Here is a 21191-nt window from a genome sequence, read left to right as displayed (position 1 = left end):
ATAAAGATAAGGGAACAAAAAGGTGTTTAAGCCTTATAAAGTTATTGTTTAAAAAGAGGATATATTTTAAAATTACTGTTCATTTAATATTTGTTTTTTTTTAGTATTATTAAATATATTTAACGTTTCATAACTTTTTATAAGGATATATTTGTAAGTAATATTTAAAAAGTTACAAAAGTTAATGGTTGAATTGGTTTTGATGTTTTTTTTTTCTTCTCATAATAAATATTAAAGGGAGTAAGATTTTATATGCTTAGTCATAATCATAGGTTACATTTTAGAGGCTTTTGTAAGAATTTATTTTGTGGATTTACTTCTATAAAATGAATGAATTCTTTCACTCCAAAAATCATTTTGGGAGTATTTCATTCATCAATTAAGGGATAGTATAAAGGAGTAAGGTTCAAACCCCAAATTTTTTACTTTCAGGGATGAATTTCTAACCAATAAACAATTGACAATTTAAGATTTTGTGTACAAGTCCTTGTGTTAAGATTTTGAATTTTGAAACCCTATTGAAATAGAATTTTGAAACTTATAACGTTGATGTTATGGAATATATCTTGTTTATTTCGGTTGCCTTTTGGATCAAGTTCTGTGATTTATTAAAATTATAATTAGAAATTCATTCATATAATAAAACGACAAATGTAAATGAATTCCTTCTCTCATAAAAAAAAAAATGAAGTAATAAAAGTTATGCTACCCAAACAGACCAATAAATTTTGTGAATTTTTAGCACAATGCAGAAATAAGTGCCATATACTACGTACATAAATCTAGCATTTTTACCACTTAAGCATAACCTATTTGATTCATTTGAAGAAACCATATAACATCAGAAAATATTAGTGAAAACATCAAAAATTAAAAATCTCTAGAAACCTTGGAAGAACAAATGCTTGTCAATCACTTTATGTACTTAAATTAGCCTCATTCAAATCTGAGTGCAGAGGAGGGGGAAAGTGAGAACTGAATGAAAATGCAAGAATTATTTTTTCTATACTTGTCAGAAGGTATCATCAGTGATGAAAACTTATGTCATTAATTTTGCTTGCGCCCCATCAATGTAATTCAAGAATGATTGGAAGAATCCATCTTGTCTTTGTCATCTTCGTCTTTTGACTTGTCTTTCTCATCTTCGTCTTCTGAAGTTGTCCTGGATTTCACTATGTTGTCCATTCCTCTGAAAATCCGTCAACAGAGATAAATTAATTTTGATATAAAAGCAAGGGATGGTGATAATAAAAACATTCATAGAAACATGCAAGCAATGTTATGTTTTACAGACGCAGGTGTATCATTCAGAATGATCACAATAAATTCTTTCCCTATCAGATCTATTCATATCATGTGGATCTTTTATTAAACAAGAATATGTTTAATTAACTGATACTACTATGATTCTGTAAACAACCTTTCAATTTTGTTTGTGTCCCATCAACTCCAAAAAACCTGAATATTTGCATAGATCCCGCTCAGACTCGTCAATTTATATTCATATTCATATTCAAGTTAAAGGGATTTATATATCTATTTCATTTTAACAAACCCTATCAACACTCCCTCCCAAACATAGATGATGCATTTCCTTTTATGTTGTATATATGTACGTGTATTATCCTAGGACATTGAAAAGAATGGTTGGGCCTATCACAGCCCCACAAAACTGGCTGTGAGGTGAGGGTTGCCACCACTTTTAAACTCATGTTCAAGCCATCTCACATCCAATGTGGGACTCTTTAACATGGTTTAACTATAGGGCTCCAGCAAAGATGTCTCCTTTTAAAGCATTTTATGGACAAGATCCCCTATTATTACTGAAGGGCACCACTATACCTTCTAAATTAAGAGATGAGTAGAATGACAGAGCAAAGGGATGTGTTGCTAGAATGGCACTTAGTTTGGTTCAGTAATAACACTCCCCGTGATGTAGCATAAAGAAGGTAACATTAGGGTTCACAAGACTATTGGTTGGTTCATATTAAAGGAAACTGAAGGAGATGATAGGTTGAATCTTATGCACCAAAAAAAGGGCCAACCAGAGGGTGAGACTCAAATAAGAATGATCACAAAATGCCAAGCAAAAGATGTAACGTGAGTTTCCCATGGTGAAATGGTCATTCGGGTAATGGCCCATATGGGCACATCTAGCATTTTGTGACAGTAGGTCCTCTGGAAAGACTGGTTGTAATCCAGTTATGAGGTGATTTGTCTCCTCGCAATGAGAAGTAGCCAGAGCGATTACACAATTTATGTGTGATTTACAAACACTTCTAAATTTCTGAGATTGATACATCTATTTATCGCAAGTTCACATTTCATTTCCTGTTCTAATGATAGAATTTATCAAACCAAATCAAACCATATAACCAGAAAATGACAAATATAAACTGATCTTGAGGAAAACAGAAAGGGTAAAGCATTATACCTGCTTAGCTCCTCTATTGCGCTCTTAATATGACTTGACCATAATATTGGGTCGACATTCTTAGGATAAGATTCTTGCTGTTGCACCTTCTCTGTTAGCCAATGCTCTGCTTTATTGCTAATATCAATCATCTGAAAATAAAATAAAGTCCCAATTAAAAGCTTATCTTAAGAGCAGCATCACAATAATATATAGTGGCCTGCTAGTTATCTTACCTGTTCTTTTTCCTGGGGTGGAACGGAATCTGCAAACTTGCGAATATCTGAAATGACTTTTGATAAATCATTTATAGCTTGTGTTCTTTCTTCATCATCTTTGTACCGAATCTCAATTGGATCCACCAGCTACAGAAATAGTAGATTGGAAACAATAAGTATAACAAGAGAAACATTGAAAATAGAAAAGCAAAAAAATACCTTTTTCAGATCTTCTAGTTTTGAGGTATAAGCGTGTTCAGTTTCATCATCACCGTCCTCATAAAGCCAATCCTCAGTCTCTTGCAAACTCCTAGATATGACATCCCTCTCTTGGTCACTAGCAAAGCTCCGATATGTGTTGAAGAGCTGTTTATGTATGCAAATTAATTTAATTCCAAAACAGAATCTTCAAATGCATGCATAAAAGCAGTAGCATGAAATAAGATAAAAGTTTGGAAATTTGAAATTTGAGACCCTGTGCAAATAATATTTCATAGTATTGTAATAGCTAAGCATTTCTAGCTTTGCATTTACTAAAAGGGTCGTGAGTCGGGACAGAAAGGCATTAAAATAATTCTACAGTAATTAAACCAAGTTTTTATTTTAATCCACTCAAAACTTCCACTTTACTTGATAAAGTTATAGCAAGGGTTCTTTAAAAAGGAGCATCTAACATTTTTTTCTTTGAATATGAGAATCATCAAGGGTTAGGAGGAAAGCGAAGAGAAGAATCGACAGTAGGGTTCCATGGATAAAGTAGCACTTGAAGGGTGAAAAACAACGGATCTTCCAACACAAGGTTTTAGAGGGAGGTCTTTGGGAGCCACAAGAAAGTGCAAATGTTATGTGGGGTAAGATGGCACATGGGGATTAAAACACCGGAGAAGATCCTATGGATGATAGTCAAAGCACTAGAGGCAGAGGAAGACCAATAAAAACTATAAGATAATCTATCAAGAAAGATCTAGAGATCAATGAGTTGGGTAGAGATATGGTAAATGCTAGAACATTACGGTGTCGATTGATCAATGTAGCCAACCCCACTAAGTGGTGGGATTAGGCTTGGTTGTTTTTGTTGTTGTGTGAATCCAAAGGATAAAACAGCGTAGTAAAGTTCATGTCGTTTTAATCACTGCATTTTAAAACTATTTTCTGCTTTTAAAAAGTAAAATAGTTGTTCGGTTGGTATGTTTTCTAAAAATGTTTTACAAAACAGTTTCTTATTTCAAATTTTTAAAAGTAAAAAGCCAAAACCGACAACACTTGATCTGAGACAGTTTTTCAAGATTGCTTTTAAAAATTAGAAAATGAAAACACAATCACTCAAAACCTCAGTGTCTGACTGCATAAACAAGTATCGTTTTTCTTGACTCAGCATAAACAAGTATCATGAATCAAAGAAATTAGTCAACTGCGTCTTATTTATATTTTTAACCAGTACCTTACTCCTCGTCTCATATACATAGGACTCCAAGGTGTTCTTCTTTTCTTTGGTTAGCTCCACAGCTCTGTCCTGTTGAGCTAACTGGAGTTCTTTTTCATGGGCTTCAGAAATCTCTTTCATTGTCATTCCACCATAGATATTCTCATTCACTGCAATAGGAATCCTTCTGTTTGCCTTATCTTTTCTTAGACAATCTGCCTGTAAAATGGTATGACAGAAAAACTGTTATTTACTTAAAAAACATATCTACAATCAAAACTATCACTACAAGATAAAATAAAATAAAAAACTAAGCATACTATAGTGATTGTAAAAGTCAATCATAACAGATGTCTCGGAATTTGTCATAAAAAATGATTGCCGTATTACATTTATGGGTTTGTATATCCTATTGCATAGGATAAGAGTTAAGACGACTAAAACTAGTAATTTTTTTTATAGAAAACAACAATTATTTATTACAAAATGTATTTAATATTAACATTTACAAGTTTTGACTTCTTATACTATGCAAGTTCGCACATGATAGAAAAACTCTACTTTTATAAAAAAATTCATGCTCAAATGATAAATTACTAGAAATCTCTAACATCTGATATCTCTCTAAAAGAAAAAGAAAGAAAAGAGTTAAGTCACTTAAGCAGGGATTAACATGACAGTACTTACATAACTTTGTGGAGAATCACGCTTATTGGTACTTTCTTCAGCGCCATTGGCAACAGAACTGGTACTATCTGAGGTCTCGGACTTAGGATCAACATCCATTGCATCAAAATTTGAATGATGATCATCCGTGTGATCCTTGATCAACTGAAGCCACACAAAAGTTTGTGCATAACTAGATGTCTCAAAAAAATCATAATTTATACCAAAAAATGGAAAAATAAAACCTCCTACTTACTGTAGCTGAATCAATACTGAAAATGCCATGCAGATTTAGTTGAGCTCGAACTTTAACTTTTGCCTTACTACCTTGAGATCCAGGCAAAGGACCAATCTGAAAAGAAGTGGTCAACAACAAATGTGTAAGCATATAACAACCTGTATGCATGCGGGTAATGTGCACTGAATCAATAGCACAAGAATGGCACTAAATCTACCATATATACTTCATTTTAGCAAAGAAAGTGCACATCTACAGAAAGCTGATTCTGGCTTTTATTCTAATGCCTAATTAGTTTTACAACATTAGCTTTCTTTGATGTCAGAACAAGCAATAATCACAGACCTCATAGCAACGAAGTCTATACCTAATTTTAGAAATAGGGTGAGGTTTCTTGCAATGGCCCCAGATTCATTCAAGTTAAATTTCTAACTTGATGCCAATAAAACATAAATCAGACAGTATTTGGAGATGATTAAAAATATAATGTATGGCAGCTTATAGACTATGAAGCCTGGATACACCAAAAAAAAGGGAAAAGTACCGGTGTTATATCCGTATCGGACACCATACTCATGGGTTATTTCATGATACATGTCCCAAAAAAGTAACCCATTTTTAATATTTCTTAGAAACTTTGTTTTAGGATACTCTCCGAGAGCTACCTGAAACATGTTGAGTTACAAAGAGTAGAATATATTATGACATAAGTGGAAACTCTTACTACTACAGAGTGATCAATGTATACTTCTTTACAAGCATACTCCATCTATATCTATATAAGTTTTTTGTTTTATGAATTTCTGTTGAGGAATCTATAGTATCCTGAATTTAAAAAAAAAATAATAATAATCCTTGGTATCTAGGCTATATAGTATCCTGAATTTCAAAAAAATAAATAAATAATCCTTATATGCGTCTCACCATACCCATGTAGTACTACATATCCACTATCTAGGCTTCATAGCTTCTATAAATAGACTATTATAAATAACAGCTCAAAAGGAAAACTCTTGATTGTGCTAATGATGAATATATCTACTACGCAAACTTCTCTGTGGAATTGAACACTAATATATAAGAAAACAAAGGTAAAATAGCTCACATAGATAATAAAATATCTCACATAAAAAGCTATACTAAATGCTTAGTACTAAAGACATAAAAAAACCAAGACAGAAGAGCATGGGCAATAACTAACAAGGAAGGGGGGAGTGAGAAGAAGTACATAACAAATAAAACATGCGCAGAAGAAAATTTAACTTCATCACATTAGCCAAATGTTCTAAACTGAGCATACCGTGAAGGAACTAATTTTTGGAGATGTTCCAGGTGGTAGTTCATGTTCATTTGCATAGAAAGCTTCCAAATGGATCGAATCAGTTTGCTGGAATTTTATGACCACAGTACTTGGAAGGAGATGGCCTTTTGGGAAAAGTACACCACGAACTTTATCTGATTCAAGTCCATATGAAAAAGGACTAATATCTTGGACCTGAACAAACATGAGAAATTACATTGATTTAAATGAGTACAATATTACAAATAAAGGCAATATCAATCAGAAATCAAAATAACAAAAATTCCATTTTACATCAGCAGAAGAGTAAGAGCGGTAGAAGATAATTTAAATACTGAAAATAAACCTTTTAAGGATAAACCTAGGCAGCAACTTGGTTTTATGACAATTGTTAAATTACATTTCTAAGAATCTAGAAACCCAATAATCAGTGTTGTCAATGGCGGAAGGTCAAAAACCTGCCATATAAACATGCCATTGCGACCTATGGCGCCACCATGGTGAGATCCCTTCACAAATTGCATATGGCAGTGGTCAAGAAAAGTACCACACCACTACACCATGGCAGCCCCATCACTTCCATTTAACAACATTGGCTCTAATCTGCAATATATAACATAAACATAGAATAAGAATAGACTTAAAAATACACAAACCTCGTATTCTCGCACACGGTATGTGGGACTGAGCATAGCACACTGTAGAGCACAACCACGAGCTACACACTCACTTGCATTCAACTTTCGGCTCGGTTCTCTCTTGAATAAAGAAGATAATAATGTACTTACTGCTGGAATCCTAGAACCTGAACCAACTAGCTCCACAGAAGAAATCTTCTCTGCATCCAAGCCTGCTTCAATTAATGCTTCTTTGCAAGGTGTTGAAATTCTCTCCAATAATCCAGATGCAAGATTCTCAAATTCTTCCCTTGTTATAAAACCCTTAACATCTTTCTCATCCATCAGACACTCGATATTCAGCGGTGCCTCTGGATTTGCACTCAAAACTTTCTTCAATTTCTCACATGCAGCACGCAGCCTAATGCAAGCCTTGGCATTAGAATACACGTCAATTTTGTACTGTTCCTTGAATTTTTCAGCAAAATGAGTAAACAGAACCTCGTCAAAGTCCCTACCCCCTAAGCTCCTGTCAAAAGCATGTGAAAGTATCCTCATTTGCCCAAACTCAAACGCTGCAATGCAGACCTGAGTGTCGCATTGACCAATGTCAATAAATGCAACATAACTTGGACCATCGCTGTTAAAATTTGTTTTGTAAATTCCATAACTAAGGGCAGTTGCAGTACAGTCATGTATCAGTCTCAAAGGCTTCAACCCAGCAATTATTGCCGCATCAAGATATGCCCGTCTCTGCAAGTCGGTGAAGTATGATGGGATACCAATAACACAATCCGAGATGGGTGCCTCCAAATCTTTTTCTGTCATAGTCTTCAAGTGAGCAAAGAGCATAGACATTATTTGAACTGGTGTAAACGTATGAATCCCATCCAAGTATTTCAAATGAATCAAAACGCCACCGTCTGGCCCTTCAGAAGTTTCAAGAGGGAGCATTTTCAGATCCTTTTCCATATCAGGATCCAGAAATTTCCTGCCTATAAATCTCTTCACTTGCGATATGGTTGACTTTGGGTGCATCATAGCCGAAGCAGCACCAGCAGACCCTAAAAACCGCTGCTTCTCGCCAAAGCAGACAACAGCAGGGGTTTCCCGCTTTGATTCATCATTCAACAAAACATCAATCCCGCGATGCTTTGCCACAGCAATAACACAGTTCTCATTACCAATGTCAAACCCTACCACACTCATTTCAACTCACCTTATATCAAACCAAACTACAAGCAAATTAATGGTCCAATCCAATTCACACAATCTACTTCACAAACACCCCAAAAACTTCACCTAATTACTCAAAATCAGCCCAGAAATCTAATTTTCACCACAAATCACTACAAAAGAAAATAAAAAGGATCGATAAGACACATCAAAAAGAAAACATTTATCATCAAAATTTCTAAGACAAAAAAACACTAATAAACCAAACTCCATCCATTCTTGCTAATTAAGGACCTGTTTGGATTGGCTTATTTGAGTTTTATCTACAGCCATAAATTTTGTGAGACTGTTTGGGAGAACTTATGAAAGCAGCTAATGACAATTTTCATAAGTTTTTTAAAACTTATTTTTCATAAGCTCTCCAATATAGCTTCAAAAAACAACTTATAGCATATACAAAAACAATTTAACTTTATTTTTTATCTCTATACATAAGCGCTTATCGTGATAAAGTCTTGTGTTATAAGCTGCAAATAAATTGTTAATCCAAACAGGCCCTTAAAAAAGTGGGTAAAAAACAAGTGAGGAAAAAGAGAAAAATCAAACAATTTAACACAAACCCATTTCGAAAAATTCAATTTTTCCTTGGAATTTTCATCCAATTGTTGGAAATTTTGAGGAAAAATTAAGTGGGTCATGCTTATATTGCAAGAAAAAAGTAACAAAAAAAAATACTATGAAAAAAGAGTGAAAGAATCTGAATTGAAGAAAAAAGAGTGAGAATTGAATATACCTTGTGAATGGTGAAGATTGTTCTCTTTGATTCAACGGAAGAAAGCAAAGACTGTGGTGTAGGGGTTTTGAAAAGTTAGCAACGATGTGTGTGTATATAGATTAGTATTAAAATACCCTAATTTTAATTTCTCATTAAATCGTACATAATTTATTATTTTTTTCTCTTTTTTGGGGTTTATTTAATTCGTAAATATTCACCCCAAAAAAATATGATTTCTCTTTTTTTGGGGTTTATTTAATTGGTAAATATTCACCCCAAAAAAATTTAAATTTGTCAAGAAAAATAGTTTATTGTATCATAGCAAAAAGATGGACACTAACCCATCATCTATTAGTATTTTCTATTAAATCTACAACATGATCTAAGGAATAGTTTCAATAAAAAAATCCTTTTTACACTACCAAAACATAATTTAAGGAATTAAAAAAATTTACTCATCATTCAAAGAGAAATTTACTCTTTTTTTTTTTTTTTCCGGAGTTTGAACCTAAATCCTACATATATTATAATTATGCATTGTCCCTATTAACTGGGTTAAGCTCACGAAGTTACTCAATTTTTTCTAAACCAATTTATCGTCAGTATAAATATTATAAAACTAAAATAAATAAAAACTTAAATTAACATAGACATATAATATAGATTTAACCTTAAACTGTAGTATAGATTTAAATTTAAATTTGAAAATAGTTGAATTGTTAATGTTACAAAACCGACACATAATTAATAGATTTAAGAGTAAAAAAAAAATAGATTTAAAAGTAAAAATAATAATAGTAAATGTTAATGGTTAGTATGTTAGTATTTTTTTTCGATAAAATTTCAGTCGTGTCTCCGTGAATTTAACTCATTAAAGACAATATAGAATATATGCAAGGTTTAGAGTTCGAATTCCGGACACCAAAAAAAAGACTTCAACCATGATATTGATTTGGGTTATGTTAACCAGTACTGTTACCCTTAGGGCACTAGTTAAGGAAACCAAAAATGGAGCTTGGATCGAATTCATCAATTTTTTAACTTTTAAAAGATCAAATCTATCACTTTTCACCATTACCTAATACAACATTTCTGAATTTATCTTCTTAATCAATGTCATAAGGATACTCTTTAACATTTTCCTATTTATTTAATGAGAAATGTTAACTAGTGTCCCGGATCACTCTTTTAAAAGCTTTTAAATAGTATTTTTTCATGGAAATTCATGTAAACAATACATTGGGAATTGAAATATTTGATTTTCTTAAGAAATATTTTGGATTGCTCAAAGAGTGCACGGAGCACTCGTCAACCATACCTTATTTAATTAATTAACTTCTTTAATCTCTTAATTTAAATCAATTGAGTTGTCCAACGCTAATTTAAGAGTAAAATTGTTTAAGAGTAATTTGTTTTTGACATTTTTTTGACCCAAGAGTAACTTGGATTTATTAGTAGTAGCATATATATTTTAATAAAAAAACAAAATATTAATCGATCTCTATTAAGATTATTTTTGTTGACGCAATCTACTCTGATTTTGTTTTAGGAAATAGTACTTTCATGAGATATTAATGGAATTGGAAAACATAATGGCATTTTGGAAGTTGGAACATAAACTTATGTTCCGATGACAATTATTAAAACTCATAGGAATAGGAGCACTTCCTCGCCCTTTGAGATTCTAATCTGGCTGGGCCCTCCTCAAGATTTTGATCAATTTTTTCCTCCTTTTTTTTCTTTCCTTAAGTTGCAAGTAGTGTATAATTTTTTCCTCTTTCATAGGCCAAGTCTATTGTGCAAAAAGTGAGATAAATTTTGTAGCAAATACAATCTTGTTTTTATCATTGGATTAAATTAGATGTGATGTAATTTGTTGATCAAATGATAAAAAACAAACATGCGCATGAGTAAAACTAATTTTCATGCCCACATTAGACAAATACCCTTTTGGGTGCGTTTGATTTGCTAAAAAATGAAGGACATGACAGAACAACTCTAGTTGTCCAGTGTTTGATTTGTAAAACTGTTTCAGGTACAGGACAAACTGGAGGCAAGGAACAGGACAAAAACTCATATTTTTGTCCCTCACCAAACCACAGCACAACTTCTTGTCCCACTACAAGTTGTCTAAAATACCAAAATAACATTTTGTCCCTCAAAAATCTTATAAAACAAAAAATTACTCAATGCCATAAAAAATTTGTCTTGTGTTGTACTGTTATGTCCAGTACTTGCTGTTTTGCAAACCAAACACACCCTTGTGTATGTTTTTTTTTCCTTTCTCAAGTGGTATATACAAGTGCTATCCTTTATTTTAAGAGAAAAAAAGTGTTGAAATGGTTCAGAAAAACTGAACTGAACCGTTTAAAGTTTGGAAGTAACCAAAGTTATGTTTCGGTTAACCATTTGCATACCTATTAATCAAACCGATCCGAATCAAAACAAATTTTTTTATCCAATGAATAAAATCACTTTTATTAAAAAAAAAATAGCAAATTAAAAGCTATAATAGTTTATTTCTTCAAAACAAATTATCTTGTGCAAAACAATTTATTATTTTAAAAAAAAAAATAGCTTATTCAAAACAACTTATTTTATGCAAAACTTTTTATTCAAAACAAATTATTTTAAAACAGCTTATTTATGCAAAACAGTATATTAGGATCTCTTTTTTCAAAATAACTTATTCAAAACAGCTTATCAAGATCTCTTTTTTCAAAACAACTTATACAAAACAACTTATTTATGCAAAACAGCTTATCAAGATCTCTTTTTTCAAAACAACTTATTCAAAACAGCTTATTTATGCAAAACAGCTTATTAGGATCTCTTTTTTCAAAACAACTTATTCAAAACAGCTTATTTATGCAAAACAGCTTATTAGGATCTCTTTTTTCAAAACAACTTATTCAAAACAGCTTATTTAAGCAAAACAACTTATTAGGATATCTTTTTTCAAAACAACTTATTTATGCAAAACAGCTTATTAGGATCTCTTTTTTCGAAACAATTTATTCAAAACAACTTATTTATGCAAAACGGCTTATTAGGATCTCTTTATTCAAAATAACTTATTCAAAACAGCTTATTTATGCAAAACGACTTATTAGGATCTCTTTTTTCAAAACAACTTATTCAAAACAGCTTATTTATATAAAACGGCTTATTAGGATCTCTATTTACAAAATAACTTATTCAAAACAACTTATTTATGCAAAACGGCTTATAGGATCTCTTTTTTCAAAATAACTTATTCAAAACAATTGTTTTGCATAAATAACCTGTTTTTATTGCGTTAATGTTTGAAAAAAGACCCTTCATAATTTTTCATAAATTATTTTTAGAATAATTCTTAGAATCGGTTATCCTAACGACCTCCCTCAAATCTAGCCCTCAATGCTCTCTTATGGATGGATATCTTTAGTATGCAACTCCAGTCTTTCCACAAATCAAACCAATGCATGGCTCCTTCTACGAAATAAGTTGTTTTGAATAAGTTGTTTATTAAAAATAGATTCTAATAAGTTGTTTTGCATAAATAAGCTGTTTTGAATAAATTGTATTCTAAAAAGAGATTCTAATAAGCTGTTTCGAATAAGTTATTTTGGAAAAAGAGATCCTAATAAGTTGTTTTGCATAAATAAGCTTTTTCGAATACATTATTTTGAAAAAAGAGATCGTAATAAGATGTTTTGCATAAATAAGTTGTTTTGAATAAGTTATTTTGAAAAATGAGATCCTATTAAGCTGTTTTGCATAAATAAGTTGTTTCGAATATAAAAAAGAGATTCTAATAAGTTTTTTTTTGCATAAATAAGCTGTTTTGAATAAGTTATTTTGAAAAAAGAGATCGTAATATGTTGTTTTGCATAAATAAGTTGTTTTGAATAAGTTATTTTGAAAAAAATAGATCCTAATAAGCTGTTTTGATTATAAAAAAGAGATCCTATTAAGTTTTTTTTTGCATAAATAAGTTGGTTTGAATAAGTTATTTTGAAAAAAGAGATCTTAATAAGTTGTTTTGAATAAGTTATTTTGAAAAAAGAGATCCTAATAAGCCGTTTTGTATAAATAAGTTGTTTTGAATAAGTAGTTTTTTAAAAAGAGATCTTGATAAGCTGTTTTGTATAAATAAGTTTTTTTAAAAAAAGAGATTCTAATAAGTTTTTTTTTGCATAAATAAGCTGTTTTGAATAAGTTATTTAGAAAAAAGAGATTCTAATAAGTTGTTTTGCATAAATAAGTTGTTTTGAATAAGTTATTTTGAAAAAAGTGATCCTAATAAGCCATTTTGCATAAATAAGCTGTTTTGAATAAGTTATTTTGAAATAAGAGATCCTAATAAGCCGTTTTGAATAAATAAGCTATTTGAATAAGTTGTTTTGAAAAAATAGATCCTAATAAGTTGTTTTGCATAAATAAGTTGTTTTGAATAAGTTGATTTTAAAATAAGTTGTTTTTAAAGAGATATGCTTAATGGTTCGGTTTGGTTCGGTTCGGATAATTGTGGTTACTAACGGTTCAGTTTGGTTGTGAATTGTTATCAAAATAATTGTTCGGTTCGAGAATTGGTTAAATTGTTCAGTTAATTTTGATATGGTTCGGTTCGGTTAACCGGTTCAAATTGGGTTTTAGTTATTTTTGCCCACCCTTACCGCTGTTGAAATAGTTGTCAATTTTCTTAGCATCAAGCTTGAAATCCATGTTTAGAAGTTGTAGATCATGTACCCAATTAATGGCATGAAACATAACTTCTCCAATTTCTATATAGCATATTGAATGTGACAAGTACATTACTCTATTCTCCTTCAAAAAAAAAAAAGTACATTACTCTATTTGGATTGATGAAGCATAATAGAAAAAAATGAAAGTGAAATAGGATTGATCCATAAATTTTAATTGGTGGAAGCAAAGACTATAATATACTATGTAAAATTATAGCGACGACGAAAATTAAGATATTTTGTACTAAAAAAATTGAAGACATCTAAATAGTAACAAACCATGTTTATCTTTTATCAATGATATAACAAATATAATAAAAAAAAAATATCTTTTTCAATAACACAGACAATATAACATTCTTAAAAGCATTTTTTTGACAAAACAAATGATATTCATTCATTCAAATTGATAAAGTACATCAATAATGCAAATTCGCTAAAAACAAAAAAGGATGAATATGTGAACAGACTCACAACATCCATGTTAATAGTATAAAACGGCAAAGTACAATTGCTTACACATATAACTATATTTAAATCACCAAAACAACCATGTCTCCGGATCTGCAACGTGGATGGAGTCAAAGTCATTGATTGGATTTGCACTGGATCGAAGCTAATCTGACAACCTGAACCGATCGAATACCTGAGAGAAAATAGAAAAACATATAACGTCACACAAAGACGACGAACAAACCAACGTCGCACGAAGACGACAAAATCACAAAACAAAATAAAAAAGAAAATAGATATGAAAATCACTTATTTCAATCAAAGGGAAAGAGAAAAACGAGTTAGAAGGGTGATTTTGGGTAAAAAAATCGACCCTAAATCACCCCTCTTTGGTGGATGAAGGAGAATAAACTAGGGTTTCGGTGACGGCTCACAAGAGAGAGAAAGGGAATGGGACTAGCGGTTAATGTGGCAACCCCGGCAAGGGTGCGAGCTACCTCCTTTGCTTGTCGCCTATTGAACTCGACCTTAGAGTTTGAGAAGTGTGTTTTGAAAAGACGCTGGCATGCTAAAATTACTTGTCCAAATTCTGTAACATCAACCTGACGATGATGGAAGGCGTCTATTGTAATCTTTGAATCCAAGACGACAACGACGTCATCAAATTGCATGTCACTTAACCATTGTAAGGCGTGGAATAAACCCAAGGCTTCTCCCACGATAACAGAATACACAAGAGAGAGCGGGATAATTTGAGCCAACACAAAAGTACCTTCATCATCACGGATACATATTCCAATACCTGTTCTATTCAGCTGATTCCAAAATGAAGCATCAACATTACATTTCAGACGGCCACGTTGTGGACGTTGCCACCTGTCTGAAGCCATATCACTTTTTGTTGTAGAAGAAGAGGAAATTCGAGTTGTAATTAAATTGCCTTGTCTTATCGGTGCTATTGTTGTTGTCTGATCATTACGAACATAATTTATTGAAATGTTGTTTCGACTAGCTACCGGAAGAGTAGCATTAGCTGCATGCCAATCCTCCATGAGGTGAAAAGCCCAATCTACTATAAGAGCACATGTTTTTGTGCCCTCTTGCCAAAGTTTGAGATTTCTATGCTTTCAAAGGCTCCAAAGGGTAGCTGCAAATCGTTGACCAAGTTCTTGCGAAAGCTGATGTAGCAATTCGAAAATGGCATCAACTGCTGAATTCTTTTTGAGAAACACCTCATGAACCACATTCCAAAGGCCAATCTTACGCCAAACCTGCACAGTAAAAGGACACTCAAAACAAATATGTGCAAGGTCCTCATGTAGGCCACCACTGTAACACCCCGTTTTCCCAACATAAAAATTTCATAAATTAATCAGAGTAAAACACCTTAAACGGAATGTTACACTTCTTTTCTTAAAAATTACAAATGGAATAATTAGATAATTATCCTTCAAATTTCAACAACGTAATAATTAAAACTTTGCAGCGGAATTAATTTAACGCCAATAAAAGCTTCAACAACATGTTCCAAAATTGATACATAAAGGAATGATAAACTTAGCAACAATTTCCCATCCTGTTACGTATCAGAGCCCTAAGACACTTGAGCCACCACTCCTACTAAACTTTAATACCTGCAAGTTACCCATACGAAGGACAACATTTTCAAGCAGAAGGGGTGAGATTCACAATCAATAATAATAATATATAATTCATCAAATGCACCTAACAACTTAAACTCCATTAATTAGTAATAATAATTCTTTTAACGACTCCTAAACCATATCATGTACTCATCATATCAACAGTCATGACTCGATATCATAAACAACATCATAACAACATCATTTAACATCATAATCATAATCATATAACATCATACTCATAATTCGTATACAACATGACAACTTCATAAGCAATGACATAAACAACGTAACAACATCATATTCATAGTTCATATACAACATAACAACATCATTAATTCGTATTAACATTCTCCACCAAGCACCTTATTAACAACTCATGAATATAGGACAACTTAGCAACTAAACATCATCATTTCATAATAATAGTTATTCATCGAATATTCCATTAGCAATTCATGAATAAAAGACAACTTATCAACTTAACATAACCATCATCAAGTACATTTAACAACTCATAGATAACATCACATAATCATCATCACAACATTCATAATCATCATCATGTAACATCCTAACAACCTCATATTCAACACCATAAACAGTCATCATAACATCGTAATCAATATCATAATAATATAAACAACAACATATATTCAACAATAATGTTCTTACTTCTTTAACTTTAGTAACACTTGCTAATTCAACCAACAACGACGACAACACAAGATTCAACAACAACGACAACAACTCGCTCAACAACGACGACAACAACTTAATCAACAGCAACAACAACAAATCTCTCAAGAACAACGGCAACTACAATTATCCAATATATGTATATATTTCATAATCAACAATATCATCAATAATAGATATCTAATTCATCAATTAAATCTAACACCCTGTCATAATAATAATTCATCAATATATAAGTATATCATCATTAACAACATCAACAACAAATGGTAATTAAAACCAACAACAACGACTCATGCAACAACCCGACTTCACCGCTAAGACTCATGCAGGACATGACAACTCCATTAAGACTCCTCAACAAATGCAACCATGCATGTGGTACCATATCAGAGCCGAAACCCTCATCGTTATAGAATGGTTAAAGCATTCTTTTATCAGGACATGAGTCCTCATCGTTAACATCGTTTTGAACAACATAGTGCTCCATCGTTTTGAACGACAAAGCGTTCCAGGACCGAAGTCCTCATCGTTTTTATGCTTATGCAATTGACTCCACTTGTGTATATCTACATACAACTCAACGACAAATGCATATGTGTATATATGACTTATGACTCCACTTGTGTATATCTACATACAACTCAACAACAGCAACGACAACAACAAATGTACATAATTAATTATGACATAGTCCACCTCTTAGTCAACTATGATACAACGACTCTTAATAGCAAGATCCATCAACACATTCACAACAACATATATATTCACCCACCATATCATAATACATCAATTCAGTAAGCAATCATGTTCTTGGTAAACAATGCAGTCACATATAATCAAGAATAAACGGCAACATGGCAGCACTCAAACATTCTTAAGATATAACAGTATCAAATGATAATTCAACATCAACTTAAACATCTTATATAATCCACATAACGAATATATTTCACATCAACCAACATTACCCAACATTACCCACAACATTAACCAACATTAACTAACATTACCCACAACATTAACCAACATATTAACCAACATTAACTAACATTAACCAACATTACCCAACATTAGGTTAAATACTTTTAAACACCTTAATTGAACTCATAATACTTCTAGTTTCGAGGTTTGGAAATATTCCCTAAGTTTTGGATTAACTTAGAAACGGTTATGCTGAATTTTCATAAGATTTCACTAAGACCTACTTGGAGTATTTTCATCATAACTCCTAAACCAAAAATCATTTTAAAGTCAAACCAAAGCCATTGGAAAACTAACAAAATTATCTACAACTTTCATGTTTACACCAAAGGCCAATTCAAAACAGAAACGTGTGAAAAAGACACAAGAACGCGAAATAAGGAATGCTGTCAAAAGGCATTTCGCTTAAGCGAACGGTGCTTCGCTTAAGCGAACTACTTACAGTAGCTGTTCGCTTACAGCTCGCTTCCGGCTCGCTTAAGCGAACAGTCATCGTTTCTGCATAATTTTTCACGGGTTTAAACCATTTTTCACCCCAAAACTCCCAATTTTGATCTCCCAATGCCCAAACATGTTTCCAAAGATTGTTTATAGGTTCATTATACAATTAGGCATCTAAAGGAACATAAAACATGCATCAACAACAACAATTACAGATCATTCCACCATCATACACAAATTCATCCAATCACTCATAATTTTCAATCAATTTATGATCACAGCAGCAACAAAGATTAAGTTTTCATTCTGAACATTATATTACAAGAAAATTAACATGATCATTACCCATTTCCCTTCAGAATCATCATCAAACCCTAACCCTCAATTTATCTTCCAAAACTATGCAATTAGGTCAATTTTCAGAAATTATAGATTATGATTATTGAGAGATAGTCTCACCCTTACCTGAATTCAATTGCACAAACGAAGCTACAGCAAAATCGATCCCCTCTTGCTCTTGTTCTCCCCTTGGCTTGGTTTTCTCTCCCAAAACTTGTTTCACGTAAAACTGCTTCTGACCTTTTCTTTTCCTAACTCCCAAAACTATAACTTCCTCTTTTTCATTAAACTCCCTTAATTTTTATTAAATCCTAATTAACTCCCACACTCCAAAATAATTCTATTTCTCCACTTATTCTATTAAATAATGAAAATAACAATTTAATAAAATACACCACACCACAAAATCAACATAAATCAACTAAAAATAATTAAATAACAATTAGGGCGTTACAACCACAACTCACACACCTTGTGGGACATTGCACTCCTTTATCTTGAAGCCGAACTCGGGTAGGCAAACACCCACGACACATTCGCCAAATCAAATTCTTTACTTTAGGTGGAACTTTCAGTCTCCAAATAACAGACCAAAATCCTGGTCTTCGAAGGTGAGAAACATCTACTAATTCTTCCACACACAATGTATAATATATGCAAGGTTTGAGATTTTGTTACATAATTTTTTTTTTTTTTTTAATAAACACATAATTTTGTATTTGATATTTTGCAAATAAAAGTATTAATAATTATTTTTTTTAAAATATTTTGGAACAAAATAATTAAGTAAGTGGACTGAGAGCACCAAACCTCCATACAACCAACATAGATTCGTCACTAACTGTTGCATAATTTAAATTTTATTTTTCAATGCAATAATTTTTTTTTGTCCATGTATGTGATGAAATAATCATTCAAAAATTTATAGTTTAATTGATCCCCTTTAAAAAAATGGTTTAATTGATCCATCAATCCCTTAATTTAATTAATTGGTACAAAATAGTCTCATATAGCTAAAAAAAATGTCTTAGAGTGATCCTTTAAGTTTTCTACCGCTATAGGTTTTGTTCATCTCCATTACCACCTTAACTTTAAATGTTTTTGGTGGACTGACATTAAAAGTGGTACATCATGAACCTTATTAATGTTGGTCAATATTGCTAATAAGGTAGCGCGCTAAAGGGGGTGAATAGTGCTTTTGAAAAAAATTTCGGAGTTTTAATTAAAAATTATTTCAATCAAATTGACTATTTAGAAATTCACTTGAGCAATCACAACAATTAACAAGAAGATAAAGCTATGTAATAATAAGATTTAATGTAGAATTGAGAGATTCACAATACAAATCAAACCTAGGTGAAAATATAATAAGATATCAAAACAAATTCACAATGCATATGTTATTGATGAATTTGAATAGAATTGAAACCTATTGATCCAAGCTAAGTACTCAAACCTAGCTAATTCAAGGAATTAGATTAATTTTGATCAAAAGCAACTTAGATCAACACAAGTTTTTATCCTAACAATTAATCAACTAGCATATGCAAAAATCAAAAGTAAAGAAGATAAGGAAAAGAGATGACACCGATATTTTTATAGTAGTTCGCTCTTTTCGTCCTCACTAGAGCTACGTCTACTCTTCTTGATGAAGTACACCTTCACCAAAGTCATCCACTAGTAGTAACAAAGTTGAATATAAATGTGATTACAAGAGTTCCTTGAAACTAATCCTAGTTCTTCAACCCTGTAAACACTCCCCAAACTTCAAATAACCTTTGAATTTGGTGCTCCCTGAATCTTCGATCTCTTGATTACCCGTGCACCCCTTCGAACTCTTCACTCAAGTCTTCGATGCTACGTCCGGTAAACGAATCCCCTTTGATTGCAAGAACAATTAGAAAGAACCTCTAAGTCCTTTGGAGGTGGAATGAGATTATTCAATTCACTTTGGAACCTTGGTTAAGCCCAACCAATTTACTTGAGAGAACCAACTTACAATCCCTATAAGCACCCTACCAAATCAATGTGACTCAATGTACAAAGTGATTATAAGAAAAAGTGTTTAATCTTGAAGAATTTATGAACAAAGAGTTTTAAAGACCTAGAGAGAATAGTTGCAAATGATTCAATTGTTTTGGGGTTATGAGGAAGCGAGTATATATAGAAAAGGAGGGTAGGTGTAAATTTTCGTGTACAATTAACTGTGTGAATCGATTCACCAAATGAATGAATCGATTCAGACCATAAGAGACAAGACTGGAAAAGGCAAGAATGTAATGAAGAATGATACATATCAATCAAGATTTGAAATGATTCAAAATCCCCAGGATGAAGATTGATACGATTCATTTTAAAATGAATCGATTCAGACTAAGTCAGAGGGTTTAGTGATGCGATTCAGGCATATATGATACGATTCAACACCGAATCGATTCAGTATTATGTGAGTCGATTCACACGAAGTCAAAGACTCAATGAGATACGGTTCAGGAAAGTGTGAATCAATTCAGACGGAGAAGACACAGTTTTTAATACACATGATACATGATTTTCTTGGAACACAATAAATAACCATGTACAAGAGTGCTTGAAATGCTTGGGTGCTTTTACACATTCTGAAAACTACCTATAAGATAATCAACATGATAATTAGATAAAACTCATTTGATAAAAACAACAACATCAAAACTATAGCTAGATGCTTCAATTAATTTTATGAATTTTATCTATTTGATCTTTTTTAAAAGGAGGACCGCTAGATCATTCAAATATATTGTATCTTACGGTAAACCACAAATATTTTTTTCTTCCTTTTTTCATGTTCTTCCTACGTCACATTGTCGTCTTCAACAACGATTTCACCAACCTTTATATAATAAAGTAGAAAAATCCTAAATATAAAAAATTAAACCTACAAAATCATCATCAACTCACCACCATCATCGTCATCCGCATCCATCATCAACAACTCAAACCTAAAATCATTCGCACAAATCCATAAATTCATCACCTTCAAACCCAAATTCTGAAATACAAAAAATCAAAAACTAAAATCTCAAACACATAAAATCAA

General features: G+C 32.0%; 1 protein-coding gene across 1 annotated transcript; it reads right to left on the bottom strand.

Annotated features, from left to right (window-relative positions):
- Nucleotides 1-686: 686 nt before the first annotated feature.
- Nucleotides 687-8968, bottom strand: LOC11425087 (heat shock 70 kDa protein 16). Its single transcript, XM_003600016.4, has 10 exons — nt 8845-8968; nt 6915-8224; nt 6259-6453; nt 4977-5072; nt 4742-4885; nt 4073-4273; nt 2851-2997; nt 2650-2778; nt 2435-2565; nt 687-1189 (listed from the first exon to the last, which is right to left on the bottom strand). The coding sequence occupies exons 2-10, from the start codon at nt 8082-8084 to the stop codon at nt 1078-1080; spliced, it is 2325 nt and encodes a 774-aa protein (XP_003600064.1). The 5' UTR covers nt 8085-8224; nt 8845-8968; the 3' UTR covers nt 687-1077.
- Nucleotides 8969-21191: the final 12223 nt, after the last annotated feature.

This window comes from Medicago truncatula, chromosome 3 (genome assembly GCF_003473485.1).
Source record: "Medicago truncatula cultivar Jemalong A17 chromosome 3, MtrunA17r5.0-ANR, whole genome shotgun sequence".
NCBI classification, from domain to species: domain Eukaryota; kingdom Viridiplantae; phylum Streptophyta; class Magnoliopsida; order Fabales; family Fabaceae; genus Medicago; species Medicago truncatula.
This window is presented reverse-complemented; position numbering and strand designations above follow the sequence as displayed.

What these genes read in the sequence shown, in the direction of transcription:
- LOC11425087 (XM_003600016.4), bottom strand. Translation starts at nt 8,084, where the DNA reads ATGAGTGTGGTAGGGTTTGACATTGGTAATGAGAACTGTGTTATTGCT. An exon ending in CAAAAATTAGTTCCTTCACG is followed by an intron (nt 5,073 to 6,258) that starts GTATGCTCAGTT and finishes ACTTCTTTTCAG; the next exon opens with ATTGGTCCTTTGCCTGGATC. An exon ending in TATATGAGACGAGGAGTAAG is followed by an intron (nt 2,998 to 4,072) that starts GTACTGGTTAAA and finishes ATACATAAACAG; the next exon opens with CTCTTCAACACATATCGGAG.